General features: G+C 41.8%; 1 protein-coding gene across 2 annotated transcripts in view; it reads right to left on the reverse strand.

Moving 5' to 3' along the window:
• C5H4orf51 (chromosome 5 C4orf51 homolog) overlaps positions 1 to 27,419 on the reverse strand; it is a 75,036-nt gene that overhangs the window by 22,214 nt on the left and 25,403 nt on the right. The window contains exons 3-6 of one of the 2 annotated variants that reach the window (XM_050791790.1): positions 13,226 to 13,284; positions 11,075 to 11,135; positions 10,654 to 10,727; positions 8,320 to 8,486 (exon numbers count right to left, since the gene is read on the reverse strand). In XM_050791790.1, coding sequence (XP_050647747.1) covers positions 8,379 to 8,486; positions 10,654 to 10,727; positions 11,075 to 11,135; positions 13,226 to 13,284 — 302 coding nt within the window. In that variant the 3' untranslated portion in view covers positions 8,320 to 8,378. The remainder of the gene's footprint in view (positions 1 to 8,319; positions 8,487 to 10,653; positions 10,728 to 11,074; positions 11,136 to 13,225; positions 13,285 to 27,419) is intronic. The other variant, XM_050791791.1, reaches the window with a different exon arrangement.

The raw sequence follows: 27,419 nt of genomic DNA on the forward strand, positions 1-27,419 counted from the left end.
AGAATAGGAGGAAAGGTACCGGGTTTTATGAGATAGAAATGAAATAATCTGTTTTTTATTAACTATCACGAGAAAATTATTAGTTCATGCCAGAATCACAAATATAAACATTATCATATTGAAAGCATTTACTCTGAAGGAGACCATCTGGCAAAGCCTTGCAGACCACACTTTGAGAGGCAGAGCATGTGTCGCCATGGTGGGCTCTTCCATTAAAGCGGGAAATCCAGAAGAAGTGAAAATTTAAGGGTTTTGAGGGGAGTACTTTGCCGTAATGACATCTGCTAGATATTTGTCACATGTTCTCTAGGGGTGGATCTGCTTTTACAAATGCTGTTTTATGAAAACCTATATTTTCAAAACAAGGGGTGGTTATTATTCAGAATCCCTCTCTTTAAAAATGGATTTTTCCTTGGGCACTGAATTTCAGAAGGATATTTATATAATGTATAGAGCATTAACTGTTTAACATAAAGGTTGGAGAAAAGATGAAGGGGACTGTAGGAAACCCGATGATTTAGGAGCCACAATTAATTATAGATTCACCAAAAATGGAAAATATGTCATTTGAAATTACAAAGTAAATGCATAGTTCTTTTTTTGTAAAATGCAGTTTTGAAAACCTCACGTTGTCACTTTTTTTTTTTTTTTTCTGAAAGGGAGAGAGAGCTATAATTTGGAAAGCATTTCACCCTCTCTGGATACAGATAGAGCCCTAGTTACATACAAAGTGAAGGAAACTTTATATTCCAGAAAAGAAGAAATGCTGATGGCAACTCGAAGAAACGCCCGACTCCCCTGAAGATCCACGTGAATGGTTTTCACCTGGCTGGCTTCCAATGTCAGCAGACTTTGAACTTACATTTGTTTGCATCTTCTGCCTTCATTTGCTCAGAGCTGCTATTGCTGGTTGAATATCAGTTCCACGTTGAGCCTTTCCCAGATCTCTCTCCTCTAGGTCACACTGCAACCCCGCTTACTCAGGCAAAGACTATGCATATCTCAAAATCTAGTAAGAGTAGCAGCATCTAACAACTAGGAGCTCAGTAGTTGTCAGGGGTGTTGGGCTGCAGCAACTCAATCTCTACCTTTTAGTCAGGAGAGTAATTCAGATTATACACGCTGCATATGTTTACTGTCTCGTTATATCAAACACTTTAGTGTGGATATTAGAAGTAGAGGGAAAAGCTCTCAAGTAATTCAAATCTCCTGGGAGAATTTGGACTCTCAATAATTATTCTATTGTCCTTACACGTTTAAAAGTTTAACAACTGTTTTTAGTGCTTTCTAAAAGGTAATACATGCACACGATAAAATAAAAGGCAATTCAATGATTATGTTTCAAGAAGAGAGTGAAAAGTCATAATACGATTTTGTTTGTATTTCCTGCCTTCATTTGCTCAGAGATGCTATTGTTGGTTGAATATCAATTTGTGTTTGAGCCTTTCCCAAATCTTGCCCCTCTGCCACACATTAACTCCTATGGGTGGACCAAGACAATCTATGGGATGAATTCCTCAGTCAGGAGTAGTCAACTTCTGGGGAGGTAAGCAGAGCTTCGCATTCTGGATCTTAAGCTAAGAGTCCTAACCTGCTATAACTTTGGTCACTGTACAGTCTTTTCTGACCAAATCTACAATCTATACATGACAACTCATCTGGTGAGAAATTAATTACTAAATGAGCAGACAAAGTATTTGTGTATGCTTCTTATAATCTATTAGCCATAAAACAAAGTGGTTAGGTAGGTAGATGACAAATGAGTAAGAGAAAAAGAGTTATAGAGAAACAGCAAGACTTTAGAGCATCTAACTCCATTTCATTTTGTAAAAGAATCTTTCATTATGTGAAAAGAAACTGTAGCCTGGACAGCGTGAGGGGAGGGAAGGGACAAGGACAGAATGAAAAAAAGGATATTTGCCTAATCATTAAAAAAAACTCATTGCTGGCCAGGTGCAGTGGCTCACACCAGTAATCCCAGGACTCTGGGAGGCCAAGGCGGACAGATTGCTTGAGCCCAAAAGTTTGAGATCATTCTGGGCAACATGGTGAAACCCCATCTCTACCAAAAATACAAAAAATTAGTTGAGTGTTGTGGTGCGTACCTGTGGTTCCAGCTACTCGGGAGGCTGAGGTGGGAGGATCACTTAAGCCCAGGAGACAAAGGTGGCAGTGAGCTGCGATCATACCACTGCACTCCAGCTGGAGTGACAGAGCAAGACCCTATCTCAAAATAATAATTGATTATGTAATTCATATTAATTCAAAGTAGTCTTATGGTTCAGTCTTCTGGTTTAGTATCAAATCACAGATCCAACAGTCCCACAGAAAAAAATATAATTAACAACAATTTGAGTCTTAGTTTCTTCGTAAAACACCAGAGGGGAGTGTGTGTGTATATATATATATATATATACACACACACGTGTGTGTGTGTGTGTGTATATGTGTGTGTGTGTGTGTATATATATATATATATATATTTTTTTTTTTTTTTTCCAGATAGAGTCTCGCTCTGTTGCCCAGGCTGAAGTGCAGTGGTGCAATCTCAGCTTACTGCAACCTCCACCTCCCAGGTTCAAGCAATCCTCCTGCCTCAGCCTCCTGAATAGCTGGGATTACAGGCGCCCGCCACCATGCCTGAGTAATTTTTGTATTTTTAATAGAGACGGGGTTTCACCATATTGGTCAGGCTAGTCTCGAACTCCTGACCTCAGGTGATCCACCTGCCTAGGCCTCCCAAAGTGCTGGGATTATAGGCATAAGCCACTGAGTCCTGCTGGGAGTATATTTAAAATCTTCTTTACACATTTTTCTCTACAAGGATGTGCTCCAGCAGGAACCAACTAACAATGAATCTCTCCAAGTCTTATTCTCTTGCTGTCTCTATTAATCCCTTAAAATTCCTCCCAACACTCAGGCCGCACAGTTTCTTTCCTCTGTTCCTCAGCACTTTACTATATAGATGAATTTACCCTTTCTGGTTTCTGCCCCATATCTTAGAACCTCAACACTCAGATTGAAAGAGCCTATCATTACCAAGCAGGATAAATTTTAAAAATAAATTCATACATAGCGCTATCAAAACGAAACTCCAGAGCATCGAGGTGAAAAACACAATCGTAAAAGGTACAAGAGGATACAGAGGATTACCTACGAAGGAGTGAGAGTCAGATCAAAAGGGTACTGCTCATCAACCAAAGCAGTCTGAAGAAAATAATGGAATAGCTTAGAAATGTTCAGGAAAAATCTATTTGAACTTAGAGTTCTATAACAAGCCAAGCTAACATGCAGAGAGAGAGAGAGCAAAATACCTTCTCAGACACACCAGCCCTTAGAAAAATATATTACCCACTCTGATGGAGAAGGGAGGAAAAGCAAAAGAAAATCCACCAAAGATGTGCTCCAGCAGGAAGAAAAATGAATCCAAAAGGTAATCATGGGCTATAAGCAGTAAAGGAGAATGCATTCATGTTTTATTTTTGTAATTAGAAAGTAATCTTTTTCCAAAGGTTGGGGAGAAAAGATACTGATAATTATTTATGTTTATTTCTATTCCATTTTACCTTTGCATAATATGTCACTATAGTTTACAAAGTGCTTTCCCATAAATTTCCAGTAGCCAGAATCACAGGACCTACAAAAATGTTTTAAGAGGGCTATGTTAGGACAAATATTAATTCCAATAAAACTTGGAAATGTGATCTCTGAGTCTAGTAAGATATTTCTTGCCACGGACACTGGCTGGCTTCTACAATCATTATGATGACAACATCACTGGGTTTAAGAAGGATTGATGAACATGATATTTAGCAGACTTCTTTTTTTCTTTTAACTCTGCTACCAAGTTGAACTAGATTATGGACTGGTAGAGAAGGAGATGAATGGAGGGAAGAACTATAATAGTTCAGATGGGCTGATGCGTTCAAAAGGAACTCACGAGATGTTCAGGCTCTGAGGTTTATGAACTAGACAGGACTCTCGCCACCAGGGTGTGTCAGGGAGGCCACTATTCTGCCCAGGAGGCCTTCTAATGACAGATCCTAGGTTCCCCAAAGGCGCCTGTTGAGAGGCTCATGGTGCTGGTTCTGCGAGAGAATGCCTAGGTCATAGGCCATGAATTTAGGGCTTGGAATCTCTCACTTGAACTTTTTTACACCATCCCTGATGTGTGCCAGAAAAAGAGCAGCTGCCAAAAAGCAGACATTTTCCTGTCTCTAAAAATAAAACACTGGCAATGCTTCAGGCTCCTGTGCCAAGACCTGGCCCTTCCCAGGATAAACAATAGATCGCCAAGCCAATCGGAGAGCAAATACTGAGTCCTGAAGTATGTCTAAGTCCAGCCTGAAATGCCTAGGTCAGGACATGTGCACTCGAAAGCCGAGGAAGCCAGAGAAGGCCCTCCCTCCTCCGCAGCTGATGGAGGGCAGCTCTTGCACCCAGCCATGGACCAGGTGTGGCTGAGTGGAGGCCTCAGGTTACACCCAGACCTTGACCCAGCTGAGGTCACAGAGTCCCTATCAGGTCCCGCCCCTAGAGCCCTGGGGTGCCTAGTGACAGATCTGAGGGCCTGTGAGATCCTGTCCGGAGAAAGCTCCCTGGGAAGGGAAGAGTTTCAAAAGCATCCCTCTACATTCGTCACTCAGGGCTGTGCTCGTCACCTGTCAAAACGCCTCATGCCCAGCTGAGAGCCCTCACCTGCTAGATACAGGACAGCAAAACCTCCTGAATATAGGAATGCTATAGTAACAGCGTTCCCACTCTAATTGCCTCCCAATTCATCAAATCCTTCTACAGCACGTGTTCAAGCCCCTGTGCTTTGTCATTAGGGTTCAAACCTTCCAGACCACAGCTTGGCTTTTTGCTGGTTTGGGGACTTAAGAAGGCTAAGAGGGGGTTAGGGGAGGAGAGGGCCTAAATATAGCAAATATTTGCAGGCATAATCACTCCATAAACATGCTTCAGTGGAAGAGAGTGTAGGGCCGACCCAGATGACGGATGTCACTCACCCAAGTGTCACATCATAAATAAAATTGAATGAGCCCATTCTCTCGCAGAACCAGAGTGACGCCTGTTCCCACTATAAATATTTATGAAGTCATCGTCCTTAAAAGACTTTATTTTTCCAGGTAAGTAGACTTTAAGGAAAAAGTTAAGCAGAGCTTTGCCTGCAATTATGGAATAGTCACCATAGCTTTTCAATGGATAGTCCATGGAAAGGAAAAGAAAAAGAGAAAGAAGATAAGGAAACACAAGAGCCTGTTCCATGGGGCTTCTGCACAGAGATCTCATTTATGCCAGTCAAAGTTCATTCGCATTCAAAAAGTGACAGCCTTCTCTGGGAAGAAGAAACCAGAAGCAGAAGCCAGAAGAAGCCCTATCAGTCCCGTTTCACCCAGGCCTGTGTAATGAAGGGGGCGCAAACAGATTCTTGTCACCCAAATGCCAACCCCTCCCACCACCTCTGCTAGGAGGGACATTCTCCTTTGCATTCTCACTCTCCCAGTCTGTCTCTTAGTAACAGAAAAAATGTACACCTCACCCCATTACTATGCTCATTTGAAAAGAATTCTCAGAATGTGAGGATGTGTGTCTGGGTGGCTCTCTGGGTGTTTATGCAAAGTCTACTACTTTTGCCCGTAGTTACTCTTCCTGATTGCATGAGGAATGGCACCTCGGAAACCTTACTGGCATCTGACAAGCTTTTCCTGTGCTTCATGCACTCAGGAGGAGCAAACACCTCCTCCGGGCTTAGGAGCACTCCAACAGTCCCCTTCTCCAAGGCACTGTGGCAGTCCAACGACCTGGAACTCTCAAGCCATTGTCTCCACTACAATACATGCTAATTTTCATGTCACGTTGCAACTTCCATGTTACTCATCTGCTGACTGCACCAAAGCCCTCGCCCAAGTCCATCAAGCCTGTTTCTTTCCCAGGGATGGCCTTGTGCCTGGGCTCTCTTCCCCTCCAAACTCCGGGGTGGCCCCTGCTTTATCAGACTGAACTGGCTCTGGAGCTCTAGGAGAAAAGTTGATGATCATCTTGCTTTAGCCTCCGGGAAGTCTTGCTCCACAAAGAACAAGAGTCTCTGGTTTTGTGAAATGAGTCATAGGCTGCCTTGGCCATGCCTATCTGGGGAGGCCAGGGCTGCCATGTATGGTCTGTGCTCCGTGCCACCCACCTCTCGCTGTCAGCCCAAGCCCTTTGCCAGGACAGCCTGAGTCATAAAACTCAGCACATTCCTCAAGGGTTGGATAGTCTTTCCTTGTTATTACTTTGCTTTTGTTTTATGCAGCACCTGGTTTCGTTTTAAAAACCCAAATAAAACTCACACGGGCAGGGCGGGAGTGGGGAAATAGGAAGAAAAGCAAAGGGCTCTAACTCCCCAAACAGGGAGGCACAGAGCAGGACAGAGACGGGACTGCAGCTGAGGGGCTGGGGAGAGCTAGGATGTGCCACTAATGAATTGATTTGACCACAATCTTCCTTGCTGTATATGATAAAGCATTTGATGCCCAGGTCTCTTCCCCACCCTCCCATCCCCAAATTAGGCCGCAGTACAGTACTCATCAGTCATGTGACCTTCTCGAAGCCCCTCCACTTTCTGAGTGTCCTCAATCAATGGACATACATCTCGGATGAATCCTAAGGAACATTCTAGTTACAACACTCTGAGTCTATGAACCTGCCGGTTCCCTTTTTCTTGGATACAAGCCCTAACCCACGTGTGAGGGAATATGTTTCCACAAGCAAACATTTGCTCTTTGCCTTTTGGGGATTAAGGAATGGGGGATAGACAAGCAAGAAGGTGTAGACCCCACCACACCAATGCTGCTGGTCAAATTGAACTTCTGCGGCCAGGTTACTGTTGCAACTCATCTGTAAAGCTGTTAAGACTTCATTTTTAGAATTAAAACAGAATTCTAATCAGCTATCCCTTGCATATAGTAAAAAACAAATGATGAATTAATGATAACCATTACCTTAGAGAACTGTATTTTACTGGACCAGGAAAAGCCAGGAAGTTAAGAGATTAAAACCTGGATCATGAGGTACTAGACTCGGAACCTCAACAAAGGCCTTTCTCTCCTACTGCCTGAGATGTCTACAGGGGCTGGCCAGGGCAAAACTCCGGAGGTTCCTGAGTGGCTGCAGGGCTGCCTTTTCAACGCATGCTTTTGGAGAGCCTAATGGAAACCATACGAAGGTTGCCGGGAATCAGACCAGATGGCTCCCGGGGAATGTATTTAACCCAACCTAGGGCTAAGAGACAAAAATAATCACTAGGAGTTTGGGGGACGGGAGGCAGGGGTGGTGCTGCGACTTTTAATTGTATTTTCTATTCAACAAAAATCCTAAGAGAAGGACGGTCTTGGTAACTGGGAGTAAATGGAAGGGGGTGTGGGGGGCAGAAAGCGGGGACTGGGGAGGAAGAGGGGGTAGGAGGTGGCTACTTCAGTAAACCAAACACCGTTCTGCCTTTCCTCGGAAGTCGGCGGCTGCCGGGGCCCTTTGCGGGCCTGACGGCAGCGGGCTCCTTCCCGCGCCCCGGGTCACCGCGCAGCCCCTGCCCCTCCCGGTCCCTCCTCCCGCGCGCTCCGCGGGGACGACGAGGCGGGCGGTAGCGGGGAGAATTAGCAGGAGGAGGGTCGCGAAGAGAGGAGGAGGGTCGTAGGCGGTGGAGGCGGTCCGTGGACGCTAGGGGAGGAGGATCGTGGAGAGAGCCAGAGGATCGCGGAGAGAGGAGGTGGGCCGTGCAGGAAGGAGGAGGTGGCCGCTCCGGCGGGCCGGGAGGAGCGGGAAGAGGCGGACGGGGGAGGGGAGGGGCAGGCGGCGGGTGGGCGGGCCGTGGGCGCGGCTCCGGGTGCGCGGGCAGCCTACCGAGACAGCCAGGGCGGGAGGGCCGCGACCCCGCCCCGACGGTCGAAGGCAATTCGCTTCCCGGCGGCGCCTTGCGCGGAGGAAAACCTGGCGGTGGAAGGCTCCGGCTCTGCTGGGTGACCGCTCTGAATACAAAGAACCTTTCTCACGCCCCTGCGCCCTTCCCCGGGGCTCCCAGATACAAGGGACAGGCTCTGTGACGCCGGAGCCCACGACGGTCGGGGCCGCAGCACCATTTCTGTGGTTCTTGTGCATAAATGTGGTCCCAAGTATTTATTTAAAAAGGAAAGTTTAATAAAGATTATAACACGTTTTGTCTCTCACCACCAATTAAAAAGGGAACAAATTGAGAAATGAAGCCCATGGAATTGTCCCAGAAAGCCAACCTGCCAGGGTCCAGATGTTCCTGGGCAGGGGGGTGTTGGGGGGGCCCCATACCTCAAAGTTGTTTATTAAGCAAACTCCACGCCTCCAGCACTGTGGCTTCGTTTTCCAACTCAGTTAAATGGCGATGAGGGTCCTCCCCAGCCATAATCAGAGTATCGATCAGCTTCTGAATCCTCAGATGAGCCAACCTTGCTTTCAGAATCGCACCGTCCATGAAGCTGGAGAAAAATGGCCTGATTGTCAACACTCGCTCATCTGCAAAGGTCACTTTTCCACAGAATTGGGAATTAAATGGTCTCTTCCAAACCAGACATCACTCATGAGCAGGAGATGGGATTGATCCTGCATTTTCTTCCATCTCTCTTAACCCTCCTGTTCAATATATTGTATCTCTGTCAGGAAGGCCAGATTAATAAAGCGGGAGAGAAAAAGGGCAGGAACTCTTGCAATCCCTAACCGGCCCCCACTGCTTCTCTGGTAAGATTCTTTCCAGGTTTCCCTAATTCCTCTAGTCCCCACATTCCTGGATGTGAATGCTCTGCTTTCCAGTTTCCATCAGGAACTTCTTCAAGATAGGACACAGGAATATAAATACTTAGAGAATGGTTACCAAAGGCACTACCCAGCAAGCAAGTACTTTCAAAACTAAGAATAGTGTTAATGATCGTTGAAAATTTCATTCAATCTCTACTTATTGCTTTGATGCAGGAAATCGGGCATTTATATATCTCAGTGCTTGATCTCCTTCAAAGTATAAAATTTAAAAATATTAAGATTTGCCTTGTCTCATAAATAAAAAGTCATGATTTTTTTTTTTTTTTGGTCAGGACTCTAGGTCCAAGGTTTTCCAAATATGCGCCGCATATTAATTGTGGGGTGTGTGTGTGTGCACATGCATGTACTTTTAGTCTGTTATTGCACCACAAAAACAAGAGCAGGATGTAATGTCATTTATTTGTTGGGAATGGTTGACTTAAAAGCGGCTACTTTGAGTATAGAGAATTCCCTTTCTGGGAGGGGTTGGGGAAGAACCTTACAGAGAGAAGCAACTGTTCCCCCAGAACAGCTGCAGACACTGATTGGCAATGGAATTGCTTGGCACCAGTACAATTCCATGTAGGCAAGAGGGATTTATTTATTTAACAATAGTTAATGATTCTCCCAAGCAACTCCCAAGAGGCCAGCTTTCAGTAAATGTACTTTCAGGAAATCATCTACCCTTCCTAGAAGCAGGCATCAACCCTACAGTGAAGGGATGTCCCTGGTTGACCACAAAATATAACTTTCAGGGGACCACACAGCTACAAACGCCCCCAAACAACTCCCTCCACAGTCTGCCACCGCACTGGCTTTCCATGTTTGAAATGCTCCCTGGGAACATTATCAGGTCCTAAGCAGAAAAGTCGAGAAAAACTGCACCATTTCTGGAAGACCATCATTAAAATAGACAAGTCGCCTGGGAACCAGCGCGGGTCATTCAACCCTCTCCCATTAGCGAAATGTATCAGATTTGCTAGTTAATGCCCAAAGACCAGCATTTCCAAAGTGAAATGTATGTATAACTGGTGGTTCTTGTGATACTGTTAGGTAGTACTTGCACAACATTTTTTACTTTAATGGTCAGAGGTTTTTTTTTTTTTTCCCCTAACACACATAACGAGAATATCAAACCCATGGTATAATGAACATAATTACTTTGGATGAGTCTGAGTTTTTTTTAAGTTAAACAGAAATCTTAATAAAGTAATAGAATAGCAAAAATAGTTGTAACTTCTATGCAGAAACCAGTTTTTATTCTTTCTTTCAACTTACTCTCTAAGAGTCTCTGCTAGAAATTTAAGACATAAAAAGAATCCCATTTTAACAATCTGTTTAAAAGCCCTGGGTTTTGAGAAAGTCTAATCAGGAAGGAGAGAATCCCTGGTCTGGAGGGTCATTTCGGGGAAGCAGGGACGGTAGATGATGGGTGGCAGGACGGGCACATGGGGAGGGAAACTCCGGCCACTGGGCACCCAGGGTGGATACGCGGCAGGGCAGGACTATCGGAGAACTCCCTTTTTCACAACAGGCAGAACCCAGCAACTCACCGAAGAAAATTCGGACAGTACAATAGAAATTCCAACTGCTGTAAGCCTCTTAAGGGCTTGTTTCCAAAACAGCTATGGAGAGATCCACCCAAGAAACTATTCATGATGCTTTAAGAAAGACTTTATCTTATCAGAACAGCTCCGCTTTTTGCCTGATTGTAACTTAGGGAATACTTTTATACCAACTCTAAACATACACAGGCCACCACCCCTGCTGCCATGTAGAGACACTCAGAACCCCACTTCCTGACTCTCCCCCAGAGATCCACTGTTGTAGGGCAAGTAGAAAGATGCTTACATGCTTTAGGACACCTTTCCCTCGTCGACTGTAGTTTATCAGGGCCTCCTGTGCTAGCTTTTTAGGTCTTACACCTAGGGTGAAGAGATAGCCAATATATGAGTGTTTGTGACAGAGTCTACCATAAGTGAAATTTCCTGACATTCCCAAACATTGCTTTAAATCAATAGATCCAAATCTTTACATATGCAGCCCCTGCCTCTGCCACCAGTATGAGTGGCAAATGCCTCTTGCATTTCTCCCTCCTGTTATTTCTGCATCCTACCTTTTGTATTGTTAGGAGAGATAAAATGATGTAACAATATGGGTGCCAGGAGGAAGGAAGCAGAAACGCAAAAGGTGTGGAAATATCACATGAAGACCACTATTAAAATAAAGGCCAGAAAATGGATATAAAGTAGTAGTTTAGGATGGGACTTACAGTATTTTCCATAATTTGGAGGTGTTGGAAAACAATCACCAAAATCCCAAATTTGATGTGCCTATAAAAAAAAGAGATAGAAATAAATACCAACCACTTTCATAATAATAGAAATCTAATAAAATTCATTTTCCCAACATTGCTCCTCCCCACCCCTGCATTCAGAAAGCACTGATACTGCTGTCAAAAGCCACCACTGTGAGTGCAGTGTAGTTTCAGCCACTCGGGAGGCCGAGGCAGAAGATTGTTTAAGCCCAGGAGTTCAAGGCCAGCCTGGGCAACACAGCAAGACCCTGTCTCAAAAAAAAAAAAAAAAGCCACCACTGTAATAACAAACAATAACAGTAAAATATAGACAAAAGAGTACAATTCTAATATGAAAATACCATATGCAAATCAATTTAAAAAAGCTAAACACCCTAGTAGGAAAATGGACAAAGGAAATATACTATCTTATCATTCAAATATAATTATTCACGAATTTGTATTTGCAAATTCACCTACTTGCTAAAATGTATTTGTAAATTAACTAAGCTCCATTCTGGCATTAGTTATAGTGCTGTTAGCCATGAGTTCAATGTTAATAAATTAACAACATATATTAAGTGTCTTTAAACAGAAACATACGTAAAAACAAAATTATATATTGATCAGTCGGCAAAGATGCAGTGACTGGAGGCTCCCAGGAATCTAACCTTGTATTTCCTTTAGGAACAATGGTTCAGTATTCCTTAATTCAGTATTCATGGTGATTTTACAAAATATAACCACAAATAGTGAGAATCAATTACAATTCATGAAAGAACTGTGAATGATGAATAAACATAGGAGGAGATGCTTGACTTCGCTAATAAATAAAATTAAAAGAAAATTGAGCTATCTTCATCTATCAAGTTGGAAAACATCAAGATTATATTTTAAAGCTAGTGTTAGAGAGGATATAGGAAAACAGGCACTCTCACGCACTACTGGGGCACAAAGCCAATTTTTGGGAAGGCAGTTTGGCCATTTGTAAAATAAGTATACTTTTGACCCAAGAATTCCTCTTATGCGAACGTACCCTGAAGAGATGATTTTACAGCTGCAAAAACGTATATTCAAATTTTGTTGATCATAGCATGGGTTACAGTAGTTATAAGTTAGAAAACCTTAAATGCCTCCTTATATGGCATATGTGTATATACATATATATATATATATATATATATATATTTTTTTTTTTTTTTTTTTTTTTTTGAGATAGAGTTTCACTCTTGTTGCCCAGGCTGCAGTGCAGTGGCATGATCTCAGTTCACTACAACATCCACCTCCCGGGTTCAAGCAACTCTCCTGCTTCAGCCTCCCAAGTATCTGGGATTACAGGCACGTACCATCACGCCCAGCTAATTTTGTATTTTTTTTTTTAGTAGAGATGGGGTTTCACTATGTTGGTCAGGCTGGTCTCAAACTCCTGACCTCAGGTGATCCACCTGCCTTGGCCTCCCAAAGTGCTGGGATTACAGGCCTGAGCCACCATGCCCGGCCTATGGCATATTTTTAAATTGTAATGGAGTCAGTTAATAAAATATTATGTATCCATTAAAAATGATAACAAATAATTATGTTGATAAACACTGAAAGATGCCCATGAAAATATTAAGGGATAAAAGCAGGTTACAGAGGACAGTGTCCAGTATGATCTCATCAATAGACTGTGTGTATGCATGTATCCTTATGTATACATAAGTATAGAGAGACATTTATGAGGATGTTCACTGAAATGAAAATAGTGATTGTCCCTGGGGGAAGGGAAAGAATTTCAGATAATCTTTACTATGTTACTCTGTATTATTTGAATGTTTACAATCAGAGGACAGTTATTTTTAACTGCCAGTATATAATAATTTTTCCTCTGCATGGGAAAGAGGAAAAGTTGGTGATCATGATAAAAGCACAGTATCATTAGTCGTTCACAATTTGTAACCTTGGTTATTGTTGTGTTCCTATAACCTAATAGAAAGCTACACACAAAATAAGCACTCAGGAATAAATGTTTGGTGAATATTGTTTTTTAAAATTTTAACCCCTTCTGTTTTTTTAACGAATAATATGCAGTATACAATAATTTAAGCTCTCTACAGGTAAGTGATCACTGAGAAACGTTGGACTTACCACTCCATGCTTGACATCAAATGACTTTTTAAAGGGCCTGGTTATTTCAGGGAATAGTCCTGCATGAACATGAAGAGGGAAAATCAGGATTAAAAGCAGTGTTAAAATAAAATTTCTTACACTTCCAATTAGGCTACTACCACAAATTGTACACACATCATCTGTTTCCCTTTAGCATCTGATGAAAAATTATAGCTAGATAAGAGGAATAAATTTTAGTGTTCTATAACATTGTAGAGGGAATACAGTTAACAGTAATTTATGGCCAGACACCGTGGCTCATGGCTGTAATCCCAGCACTTTGGCAGGCCAAGACAGGAGAATCATTTGAGGCCAGGAGTTTGAGACCAGCGTAGGCAACATAGGGAGACCCCCGTCTCTACAAATAATAATTTTTAAAAATTAGCTGGATGTGATGGTGGCACCTGGGGTTCCAGCTACTAGGGAGGCTAAGGCAGGAGGATTGCCTGAGCCTGGGAAATGGAGGATGCAGTGAGCCATGACTGCACACTGCACTCTAGCCTGGGCAACAGAGCAAGACTCTGTCTCAAAAAAAAAAACCCAATAATTTATTGTGTATTTTCTTTTTTTATTTGAAATATCTCTGGAAAATTGCATATTTTCAAACAGCTACAAGAAAGGATTTTGAATGTTCCCAACACAAATAAATCATAAATGTTTGAGGTGATGAATATGCCAGTTACCCTGACTCACTCATTACACATTGTATACATGTGTTAAAATACCACACTGTTCTCCAGAAATATATACAATTATTATGTGTCAATTAAGAATAATATCTTTTTAAAAGTAAGCATCAAACAGGTAAGACAAAACCATACAAGTTAAATTCATAGTAATTCTTCTGGAGCTTTTGGGAGAGATAAACATTTTTGTGTCTGAAATATTCTCCTATGATACACAACTTACACTCTTAGAATTGGAGAGAAGCAAGACTGCTGAAATTCTGAGGCTGTAAATTTTTTTTAAGGTCTTGAGAAGCTCAGGTGTATTTTTTAAACAATTTTATTGATATATCACTTAAAAACTTAAAATTTAAGTACACAGTTCAATGAATTAAGTAAACTTACCAGGTTATGCAATCATCACCATAATCTGGTTTTAGAGTATTTTCATCACCCCAATAAGATTCCTTTTGCTCTTTTATAGTTAATCCCCTTTCTTAACACCAGCACCAGAAAACCACTCATCTACTTTCTCTATAGATTTGCCTTTACCGGACATTTCATATAAATGGAATCATACACTCTGTGATCATTTATGTCTGACTTCTTTAATTTAATACAGTGTTTTGAGGTTCATCCATGTTACAGCTGTTTTAGTATTTTGTTCTTTTTTTTAATTGCTGAATAGTATTCCATTGTATGAATATACTAGACTTTGTTACTCATTCACCAGGTAACAGACATTACGGCTGTTTCCAATTTTGGCTGCTATGGATAATGCTGCCATGAGCATTCACATGCAAGTCTGTGTAGACATGTGTTTTCATTTCTAGTGGGTAAAAACCTATATGTAGCATCGCTGGATTCTGCTTTTAATTTCTGTTTAACTTTTAAAGAAACTGCCAAGGTGTTTTCCAAAGTGGCTGTATTTTAATATTCCCACCAGCAATGAATGAAGATTCCTGTTTCTCCGCATCTTCCCCAACATTTGTTATTGTCTTTGCACTTATAGCCATTCTAATGGATGTGAAGGAGTAGCTCATTATGGTTCTTTTTCTTTTTATTTCTTTCTTTAAAATTTTCTAATTATTTTTATTTCAATAGGTTTTTTGGGAACAGGTGGTGTTTGGTTACATGAATAAGTTCTTCAGTGGTGATTTCTGAGATTTGGGTGCACCCATCACTCAAGCAGTGTACACTATACTCAAGTGTAGTCTTTTATCCCTCACCCACCTCCCACCCTTTCCCCTGAGTTCACAAAGTCAATTGCATTATTCTTATACCTTTGCAATCCTCATAGCTTAGCTCCCACTTACAAGTGAGAACATGCGATGTCATTGTGCTTTTTCACTTGCACTTTTCTTCTTTTCTTTCTTTTTCTTTATTTTTTTTTAGACAGTCTTGCTCTGCCACCCAGGTTGGAGTGCAGTGCATGATCATGGCTCGCTGCAACCTTCAACTTCCAGGCTCAAGTGATCCTCCTGCCTCAGCCTCCCAAGAAGCTGGGACTACAGGAACATGCCACCACACTCAGTTAAGTTTTCAACATTTTTCATAGAGATGAGTTCTCACTCTATTGCCCAGGCTGGTCTTGAACACCCGAGCTCAAAGAATCCTCCTATCTCAGCCTCCCAAAATGCTGGGATTACTGGTATGAGCCATGGTGCCCAGACTGATTTTTTAATGACGAATTATACTGAGTTACCTTGTGTGATTTTATTAAAAATCAGGGGAAAATGCTGAAAGGGTGTCTTGCTTGATGTAATATGATGGGATCTGGCATTAGAAATAAGTCGAGAGAGTGAACTAGCCTGTGGCAAATGTTCATTGTTTTGTGTGCTATTTTATGCTGATAAACTTTTTTTTTAAAACAAGGTATCTTAAGCCAGAGTCAAAGAGCTTAACAATTACTTAGCTAAATTCAAGAAAAACCCACTTTTTCATAGCCACAGTAAAAGCAGACGGATAAGAAGTTTATCCTTCACAATTAGTGCTGATTGTTCCATGCTCTGTGAATTCTTAGCCTTTCAAAGCTCTGTAAGACTTCTATAAATCCCACAGGCCTCCCAGAGGCTTAACTAGCTTTTTGTTACCCTTCCTTTCAAGAATTATACTAATCATTAATTAGTAAGTGATATGATTCTATAATACTAAAGTTTTATAGAAAGTCATTTTGAGGGCATTTGGTGCATTATGGGGAAAAAAACAGACATTAGAATTTGTGCTAGATCATAGCATTAGGTATTTATACATTTGTGCTTATATTTCGGCCAACTTGGTCATTTTTCTCACTGAACTAGAAATGTCTCTCATTTTCTTTAGTCAGTATATGGAGAGGAACCAGTGTTCCTCTTCACCAGTGTTAAGCTCACATATGTTGGAGTACGGTTAGCTAATGACTTCTCTTTGCGAGGTCACAGTTCACAAAATAGAGCGCAAGGTACGGCTTGACCTTGGCAGCTTCAGTTGGCCTTTTAATTAAGGACATTTAATGTTACCCTAATTTGCTAGTATGTATCTACCTTCCTGCTCCCACTTCCCAGTCTTAGAACTGTAACTGAATTGGGCAATTTGTTGTTGATAAAACTAAATATCTTCGTAATTACCAACAAATTCTATCTTTAGGTATAAGGTCCTTAAATGTTGTACCAACCCTGATGGAAATACCTGTATTTCCTGTAATTCCTGGTTACGGGTATTTAGTTTTTAAAAGCAAATTATCAAGAAAGCAAGTATAGGCTTGCAGAACCAGAGAAGCTCAAGTGTGGAAGTATACCTGCAGGTCTTCTAGTCATTTAGTCCACCTACTGGGTGTCTGTCATAGTGCAACTGCCAGCCTTATCTGTGATTCTGCTTTCCTTTAATATGTTGGGGATACTTTGATCTCCCACTTGCCTGTCATTTGAAATGAAGGTTCATGAACACAAAACATAATGTTGGAAGGTGAAGACAAACCATTCTCCATCCTTTTCGAGTACTGTGGCCTTAAATTGTATGTACACAAAGGAGGAGAATTTAGATTAAATGTGAACAATACAACCTAGAAGCAGCCAAGATGTGTGTATTCTTGGCCAGTGTAAGTGTCTTTATGCAGCAGTCCCCGATCTTTTTGGCACCAGCCACCGGTTTCAGGGAAGACAATGGAAACATGGAAGGTGGGTGAGCAGGTGCAGGGTTGATGGTTTCAGAATGATTCAAGCACATTATATTTATTCTTTATTCTTACATCACTTTATTTCTATTATTCTTACACTGAAATAGATAATAAAATAATTATACAACTCACCATAATGTAGAATCAGTGGGGGCCCTAGCTTGTTCTCCGGCAATTAGATGGTCTCATCTGGGGGTGATGGGAGACAGTGACAGATCATCAGGCATTAGATTCTCATATGGAGCATGAAGCCCAGATCCTTTGCATGCTCAGTTCGCAATAGGGTTTGTGCTCGTATGAGAATCTCATGCTGCCACTGATCTGACGGGAGGCGGAGCTCAGGCAGTAATGCCAACCATGGGGAGTGGCCGGAAATGCAGATGAAGCTTTGCTTGCTCCCCACTGTACACTTCCTGCTGTGCGGCCCAGTTCCCAACAGGCCTCGAACTGGTACAGTCTTTACGAATATTTTTCTGAAGATAGGTCCCAGAGCTTTCATCAGAATTTTCAAAATGTCTCAAAAATATAAGGTATCATTGTCTTAAAGAGAGATGTGTTAACCATTGGGATAGATTAGAGAGCAAATCTCTTTCCTAACAGATTTTTAAGAATAAGTCATTCAATGTTCTATATATTAGATAAAAATCATTCTAGCAACATTAAATTTCTTTTTTTCTAATCAGCTGACTTTAAGACAATGTCAAACTTTTTTTGAGTGTGATAATAATATTGTGGTTATGTAAGAGAACATTCTTATCCATAGGAGACTCATGAAGAAGTATTTAGGATATACTGTTATGATATTTTAATTTTACTCTCAACATTCCAGCAAATAAGTATATATAGGTATCAGTACAGAGAGATTTAGATAAAGCAAATGTTAGGAAATGTGGCAAAATATTAACAATTGATGATGAATCTAGGAGAGGGCAGGTGGGTATTGATTGTGCCATTTTAATTTTCTTGTGGATTTTATAAATTCTTTAAAAGGATTTTTCATTCCTTTATTCTTTGGGAGCAAAAGAATAAGGCAGTTCATTTATCTGTCTTTTTATTCGTGCCCTCCCCCTTTTATCTGCCTTAACTTGGTCATTATAAAGAAGGCAGTTCTATCATATTTAGTAAACGGCTAAAACCAGGCACAAGAAAAAAAAAGGAAAATCACCGAGGAGCATCCCAAATTACATTTGAGCTATAACCAAGGACAGAACTAAAAATAATGCTTCACCTTTTCCCTATTTTCTCCCCATGTAACTCCCGCCCGTCTCATAGGCAGACACATGGTTTGTTCATATAAGCCTACTAAAATGACTATGGTGTCCACCATAGCTCTATCTTTTAAGTTCACAGGCAAAATCAATTGCAGCCACCTCCTAGTTGATGTTATGCTTGAACAGTAAAGTGCACGCAGTAACAGATGGCATCTTGTGACCTTCTTAATAACAGGCTTGGCTGCCAATGTTCCCTTGTGCCCAGTCTCTGCAGGGAATTTGGAAACTGTTGCCTTACACTTGAATATTTTCTGGCAAACACATTTAACCATTTCTTAGTCTGTTTTCTAATTTAAAATAGAGAGAGCAAGACAAAACAAAATTCCCACCACCTGGAAGGGACATTGATATTTTCTGAGTCCAGAGGCCCATCCGGGGATTCTCTGGGGTGTGCTGGCAGTCACACAGCGTAGCTGTCATGTTTAGTGTGATGAGGCCCTCAATTACAGACAGAGTGTTTATCACTCTACCTAGACATATTGGGGGCCAGCGTGTTTGTTTGTTTGTTTGTTTGTTTGTTTTTTGACAGAGTTTCGCTCTGTCACCCAGGCTGGAGTGCAGTGGTAAGATCTCAGCTCACTGCAACCTCCACCTCCCAGGTTCAAGCCATTCTCCGGCCTCAGCCTCTGAGTACCTGGAACTACAGGCGCCCGCCACCACACCCGGCTAATTTTTGTATTTTTAGTAGAGACGGGGTTTCACCATATTGGCCAGGCTGGTCTCGAACTCCTGACCTTGTGATCTGCCCACCTCGGCCTCCCAAAGTGCTGGGATTATAGGCGTGAGCCACCGCACCTGGCCATCTTTTTTCTTCCTGTAGTTTAAAAGAAATGCATTCACTTCTCACAGCAAGGCATACAAATTAGCCAAAAAACAATCTAAGTCATGGAGTTAAAAGTTCCCTCTGCCATGACAGCTCACACGGTGGTGAGTGAGGCTTGTTTTCGGTCATCTAGTTCCCTTTGTTGCAAACCTTGCGCAGCGGTGGCTATGGAGGTCCACAGGGAAATGGGAAAGGATGGAGAGGGCAGTGATTAGGTGAGGGAGCAGCCTGCCTGTCTGACCCCTGATCCCTCCATTGTCCCACAGGAGCATCTTTCCTTTGTTGAAAATGGAAGGCAAATAAGGGCGACCCTAGGGGAAAACAATGAAGACAATCACACTAAAGCCCTTCCGAGCCCTTTTCTCCACTCAGCAGAATGACCTGTAAGGCCTTATACCAGGAAGGAAGTGCTAAAATCAGTCTCTGCTAGGCAATCAATGTGGGGAGATGGCTGGAGGAAGAGCAACACCACCACTCCTCGGGAATATGTGGTGGGGTAAAAAGTGCAGCACCTCAGCTAGCAACAGCTCAGCCGGCAGGTGGAATATTGTGTGGAGTCACTAACAGAAAGAGAGTCTTCCTCACAGTAAGACCTAGGGCTCCTTTGGGGGAGTGTAGGTGGATGGGTTTCACTCCTAGGTATCTCGGTGTATAGCTGAGGAGAAGTCAGAAGTGAGAGTCTTCCTGTTGACCCCATTTCTGGGCTTCAGAACAGAGGAGGCCTTGGAGAGGGAAGTTTCCTCTGCTGGGAAAAGCTGGCCTGGGTGTGAGGAAGCCTTGGCTGGGGAGCTGTGAGTCTTTCCCGGGAAAGCTGGGGGAGGTGCCCATTGCTCCTTTATGTTCGCATCCCAGGGCCAGCGTAGAGTCCCTTTCTTAGACAGACCAGAAGACCCATGGAAAAAGCCTCCCTCTATTCAGGCATGCCCTATCCCGCCTGCTTCCACCTTCATTCTGGGGCCCCAACCTCCAGGATCAATAAGCTTTGGAAATGATCCAACCACAGAGCAAGGGGGCACACCTCTGAGGCATGATCAAAACAAAACCAACCAAGCTGGGAAGCCACGAGACCCTCACACTGCTAAGAAATGGAAGGTCCTTCCCCAGCCTCAGGCCCCAACTCCTCCCACAGCCACCAGCCAGTCATCTGCCCTCTCTCCTCTTTTCCTCTCCCCTCAAATCATATTTGCCATCCCTTATTTATATTCCTCATTCATAAGTTTCAGATTTGGGGTTTGCCTGGCTGTATCTCCTGTAGCGCGTCACGGAACCTGGGTAGGGGTGGAGAAGTGAATATAACTAAAATCATGTTTGTGTGGAACACTGCCATGCGCTAGTTATTCACTTCATTTTTAAAGTATTGCAATTCTAGGGGCTCCTACATAGGATTCTAAAGGCTGTCATTGGAAACACAGTTTTTCAAAGGTTGCTTCTATATACTACATTTTAATTTTGTAAAAGTCATTTATAAGTTTCCTTTTGGAAGACAAATTATAAACAAAGAACTGCCCCTATAAAGAAGTACGCTGTGGGAAGGAAAAAGCCAACCATGGAAGGACCATAAAAACCATCGTTCAACAAACACTGACAAACAACCTGCTTTGTGTGATGCCCTGTGCCAGGTGCTGGGGATACAAAGACAAGACAGACAAGTTCCTGCCCTTGTAAAGCTTATGTTCTAGTAGGAGAAAGAGATAATAAGCAAGTAAACAAATACCATAATACATAAAAAGCAAAGCAGGCATCAAGATAGAGATGAAGAGGGTGAGAATGTGAAAAACTTATTTTAAACACGGTAGCCAGGAAAGGCCTCTCTGAAGAGGTGCCATTTAAGTTCAGAATTGAAGGACCTGAAGGATACAGCTCAGCAGAACTGGGATAATTGTGTTCCAGCAAAGACTACAGCATGTGTAAAGGTCCTGAGGTGGGAAATAGCTTAGCAGTTTCAAGTTGCTGAACAAATACAATATAACTGGAACAGAATGAGCAAAGGTGGGAGAAGGTGTGAAATAGACTGGAAAGATAGGCAGGGTCACATTCGTGCAAGACCTTCCAGGCCATGGCAAAAAAATTAGGATTTTGTTTTAAGTGCAACAGGAAACAGAAGTGAGATTATTTTGTTTATGCATTAAGATGTCCCTCTGTGGAGAATAGATTGGGTTGGCAAGACATGACTTATGGGGTAGTCCAGTGAGTTCTTACTGCTTTTTGATATCTTTAAAGGCTTGGGAAGGCTTTACAGAAGAATAAAAGTGGGATTGAAAGAGTAGGTGAGAAAGGATGTTAAAAATGGACACAAATACTCTTGAAATTACATTACAATTCGTACACATTTTGCCCTCTTAGAATATTATTTGGTTCTTGTCAATATTCTCCTAGGCACGGCCATCCTTGTTAAATGTCATATCCCATAAAAGCATTTCCAGGTAGCTGATTCAGAGACTTGAAGTTTGCTGTGTTTAGGAAATATCCCAGGGATATCGTACACGTTTTCATATCTGGACTTTACTGTGGTCATACCATGTAACACCTCCTCCTAGTGCATGTTACATCTTCTGGAACAGCAAGAATAAAAGAGACCAGTGCGCTCTTTTGCAAGGTTCAGCTGGGCTCTCCCTAGAGCAGTACAGGTGTAGAACAGTGAAAGGAAAGGGAAAGCCAGTGAGTGTTGGCCCAGCTGTATCACGGTTTGCATTCTACGTGCTATTTATAAAGTTGCTTCTGCTGGACAGAAGTTTAATAAAAACATGTTAGAATCTGTATTAGCATAGTACAATGGAGAGAAAGTTGAATTAAAATTTTGTTGTATTGCAGCTTTATAATACTGGATTTTTATTAGCTATTGCTTTGTTCTACTTTGAATATAAGAGCTGAGCATATGATATAGAAGGGAATCAGGTCAGAAAAGCCACAGCCAAATCAAACCCTTGGAAAGAAAATTAATATTCATGCAAAAGGAAAAGCACTTAATGTAGGCAGAAATAAACTGAACTCTTTGAAAGGCAGATGTGAAAAAGAATTTGAGAACTTTTCTCCTATGATGACCATGAATCACACTTAAGAACAGCCCATGCAATTTTTCTATTTATGAATGGATGTTACAAAGGAACAATCAGCAGACCAAAGTCCACTAGTGACAAGCAAATTTATATAATTGACTTGCATTGACAATTTGATCCTTGACTTCAAGCAAAATTAATGTTGATAATCAAAAATTTGACATGGAAATGGAAAAGAAGCACAAGGAGGTATTATCATTTGGGTAAATTAAATAGTTCTGCCTTGATGTACTGTTACCTCTTAATGAAGAGAGGCAGCATCAGTTAAATGAAAATGACCACTTGCAAAGAATGAAAAAGGCAACAGGGGTAAATTGATAAGCAGTCATTATGAGTATATTCACCGATGTCATTTCTACCTTTCGTCCTACCAATGCTTTACTATAATAACTGGAGAGCAGATAGGAATGCAAAGTAATACGTGCTGTAGAGTAGTAGATTACTGCTTTTGCTACTCATGTTACTACCCCTCAAATACCCCCACCCACTCAACTGCAGGACTGCTCAGCAGGTCTAGCAGGCCACAGGTGATTAGCAAATTCTGAAGGGCACAAAAACCAATATGAATGTAATAGAATTGTACTTTGTGCTACTCAGATCAGATGTGCTGTCATCTTAACTTACTATGAATGACGTGTTCAGGCTGTTTAATTTCCCAAACACAGGCTCAGACTTGTCTTCAAGCTGCATAGTGTGTTTCAATTTTATGTTCTTTACTGCAAAGGGAGGAGAGAAAATCTCCTGATTTTAACAATAGCAAACATGGTCAGCTGCCCTCTCCTCTTGCCTCAACAAACCACAAAGGAACACATAAATCCCTCCTCAGATGTACTATGCTGATAAAGTCAAATTTTACTAGGAAAGCTAACAGAATAGTGATCATCCAAGGCAACCATCAAAAACCTTTATCTCCATTATTTAGGAAAACCCAATAAGGCTGCAGGATAATTTTTTCCACCATGCGCAGCCCCCGCCACACACATAGACACATTCCACCACAAATGGGTATTACCTGAATATTTTATAAATTGCTACAAATCCTAATTTGATATTACAATCATTAGTCTTGTTAAACCTTCAAAGATTCAACCCTGAGAGACGGACATTATATGGAAAATAATCTATTGTGTTCTCTTCTCAAAATCAGTGTGTGGCAGAGTGGCCAGCTGTTCCCTTCCATAGTGAGCAGTTGTTGCTAGGAAGTGGCTGCCCAGCCAAGGAATCCATTTCTGAGCTCTCTGGCATCACACTGGAATGTGAGCGTAAGTGATGCAAGTCACTTCCAGGCTGAAGTGGAGAAAGAACACGTGTGTCTCCCCTCCCCTTCACCCCCACCTGCCAGATGGAGACAAAGGGCTCTAGGGCTTTGGGGATTGGTGGAAGCCCAAGAGGAAAGAAGTCTGTGTCCCAAGTAACCATGAGAAAGGTCTACCTGCAGAACAGCCAACTTTGCATTTGGATAAAGAAAAAAATATTTTATTGTGTTAAGCAACTGGAATTTGGAAGTTTATCTATCAACTCCCTAATTAATAGATAATTTTGATAATAGATAAATTGGGGGGCTATCTATAGCAACTAGTGTTAACCTAATTTAACTGAAACAGGATGGAGGTGGCTATAGATGAGTAAATATAGTTTACTAGTTGATAGTTTTGGTTTCTCTTCTTAGTTCCTTGGTGTACTCAGTAAAGCTCAGATTATATCACCTGGAGCTCCAAGCTCTGGTGGAAGTGACATTCTGGGAAGTTACATACTGGGACTACTGTGAAAGAGAAAAATGTCTGCTTTGGAAGAACTGTCATTTTTAAGAGCAACCATTCCAGCGTGGAACATGGTCATTTTCCTGCTAAAGACCACCATCCCTTTAGTAGGTAAATGGAAGCCATTGGGACTACCATCAAGAATCTAAAAGTAGAGGAGAGTGATGTCAGTAAAATGGCAAAATAGGAGTTTTCTACCATCATTTCCCCATGGACGGATTGATTTTGACAACCACCCATGGAAGACAGTACTATAGTGGGAGCCTGGGTGACCAGTGGAAAAATTCCAGTACGTTAGTAGAGTAAAAACTCCAAGAATAGATGCATTGAAGAGGGTAAGAGCAGTTTCCCTTTACCTGTGACACCTCTTCTGCAAGGTAGCACAACTCAGTGCCAAGAGAGAGCTCCTCAGCCCACGATTCCTCCCATGGGAAGACGTGAGAGAATAGTGAGTGAGCCCCTGGCTCCTCCAGCTGTGTGAGACGCTGCCCAAGGGGCCCACTTCTTTCTCACCCCACAGAAAATACTGAGGTAATTATCATAGCTGAGTGGTGTGGGAGGCTGCAAACAGGGAAGAGAGCCAGCAGGACTCGGAACTCAACAAAGGGCCATGGATCCCACTTACTGCTTCAGGGAGTCCATCAGAAACCCACCCATGAGCTGCTTGGGATGCCTCACCTGCAGACCACCCCAACTGGCCCATGGGCACCCCCAATGCCCCACATGCATCACTAGCCCCTCCCCTGAAGCCTGTTCTCCACGTGTGTTCCTGGAGGCAGCAAGTGCAAGCCTCTGCAGATGGCACATGCAGACAGCCCACCCAACTCCATGAGACTGGGAGAAAACACACAAACGTGAGCATTTTAGGGCACTGCTCTAGGGAAGACAAACAAGAGCCTCTCAGCGTCTGGTCTGGTCTGGCTCTGCAGGATTGACAGAAGCCATACAATCTTAAGAATTCCCTCCAAAGAGGGAGCAAGAAGGGTGGAATGGGCACATCCATAGAAAAGGCCTGAGAGAGCCATCAAATATCCAGCTGAGATGACTGTGATGGTGTTTCTCCCCTGAAGCCAGTCAGTGAAGACTGGAGGAGGTGACTATATCTCCAAATGCAAACACAGTAACTCAAGACTTTGAGGAATATGAAAAGTCAAGGAAACATGTCACCACCCAAGAAACACTGTATTTTTCCGGTAACCAACCCCCCCAAAATGGAGCTCTACAAATTTCCTGAAAATTTAAAATAATTGTTATGAAAAAGCACAGTGAGTCACAAAGAAAATACAGACAACTTAATCAAATCAGGAAAACAGCACATGAACCAAATGAGAAGTTCAACAAACAGAAATAAAAAACAAACAGAATGTAGGTCAGAAGATACAAAGTGGCAGATATGTAGAAAGAACTAGTCTAGAGATCTAATGAACACGTGAGGATTGTAGGTAATAAAACTGTACCAGATCCTGGATTCATGCTATTAATCAATGAATAGATTTTAGCTGCTCTTGCCATAAAAAAGGGTAATTATGTGAGATGATGGATATTTAAGTTGCTTCATTATGGTAACCTGTTTACTATATATGTACTCTATAGCATCATATTGTATACAGGCATACTTTAGAGATAGGGTGGGTTCAGTTCCAGTTCGTTTCAATAAAGAAAACATCACAATAAAGTGGGTCACATGAACTTTTTGTTTCCCAGTGCATATAGAAGTTATGTTTATCCTCTGTTGTAGTCTATTAGGTGTGCAATAGCATTGTGTTTAAAAATAAAATGAGCCAGGTGCGGTAGCTCATGCCTGTAATCCCAGCACTTTGGGAGGCCAAGGTGGGCAGATTACGTGAGGTCAGGGGTTCGAGACCAGCCTAGCCAACATAGTGAAACCCCATCTCTACTAAAAATACAAAAATTTGCCAGGCGTGGTGGCAGGTGCCTGTAATCCCAGCTACTCAGAAGGCTGAGCCAGGAGAATCACTTGAACCTAGGAGGCGGAGGTTGCAGTGAGCCGAGATTGCGCCACTGAACTCCGGCCTGGGCAACAGAGTGAGACTCCATCTCAAAATAAAAATAAAAAAATTAAAATAAAATGGACATACCTTAATTTAAAAATACTTTCAAAGTTGGAATCAATCATCTCAAACCCTGTTGCTGTTTTATCAATTCAGCTTATGCAATATTGTAAATTCTTTGTTGTCATTAAAACAATGTTCATGGCATCTTCACCAGGAGTAGATTCCATTTCAAGAAATCAGTTTCTTTGATCATCCGTAAGAAGCAACTCCTCATCTATTAAAATTGTATTATGAGATTGCAGTAATTCAGTTACATCCTTAGGCTCCACCTCTACTTCTAGTTCTCTTGCTACTTCTATCCCATCTTACACATACTTAACTCCACTGAAGTCTTAAACCCCTTAGAGTCATCCACAGGGGATGGAATCAACTTCTTCCAAACTCCCATTAATTTTTGTATTTTGACCTCCTTCTATTAAGGACAAATATTCTTAATGGCATCTAGATTGGTGAATCCTTTCCAGAAGATTTTCAGCTTACTTTGCTCAGATTCATTAAAGGAATTATTATCTATGGTGGCCATAGCCTTTGAAACATATTTCTTAAATAATAAAACTTGAAAGTCGAAATTACTCCCTTATCCATAGGCTACAGAATGGATGTTGTGTTAGCAGGCATGGAACCAACATTAAACTCCTTGTACATCTCCATCAGAGCTCTTGAGTGACCGGGTGCATTGTCAGTGGGCAGTAATATTTTGAAAGGAATCTTTTTTTCCAAGTGGTAAGTCTCAACAGTGGGCTTAAATATTCAGGAAATCATGCCGTAAATAGATGTGCTGTCATTCAGGCTTTGTTGTCCCATTGACAGAGCACAGGTAGACTGGATTTAGCATAATTCTTATGGGCCCTAGGACTTTCAAAATAGTAAATAGTTTTGGCTTCAACTTAAAGTCATCAGCTGCATTAGCCCCTAACAAGAGAGTCAGCCTGTACTTTGAAGTTCTGAAGCCAGGCTTTGATTTTTTTTCTCTAGCTATGAAAGTCCTAGATGGCATCTTCTTCCAACAGAAGACTGTGTGGTCTCCATGGAAAATATATTGTTTGGTACAACTACCTTCATTAATTACCTTAGCTATGTCTTCTGGATAACTTGTTGCAGCTTCTACATCAGCACTTGCTACTTCACCTTGGCACTTTTGTGTAATGCAGATTGCTTCTTTCTTTAAACCTCATGAACCAACAACAACTGCTAGCTTCAAATTTTTCTTCTGCACCTTCTTTGCCTCTCTCATTCTTCTTAGAATTGAAGAGAGTTAGGGCCTTTCTCTGGATTAGGCTTTGACTTAAGAAAATGTTGTGGCTGCTTTGATCTTTTATTCAGACAACCAAAACTTTCTCCATATTAGCAATAAGGCTGTTTTGCTTTC

The sequence above is a fragment of the Macaca thibetana genome, chromosome 5, assembly GCF_024542745.1.
Source record: "Macaca thibetana thibetana isolate TM-01 chromosome 5, ASM2454274v1, whole genome shotgun sequence".
In the NCBI taxonomy this organism is placed as follows: Eukaryota; Metazoa; Chordata; class Mammalia; order Primates; family Cercopithecidae; genus Macaca; species Macaca thibetana.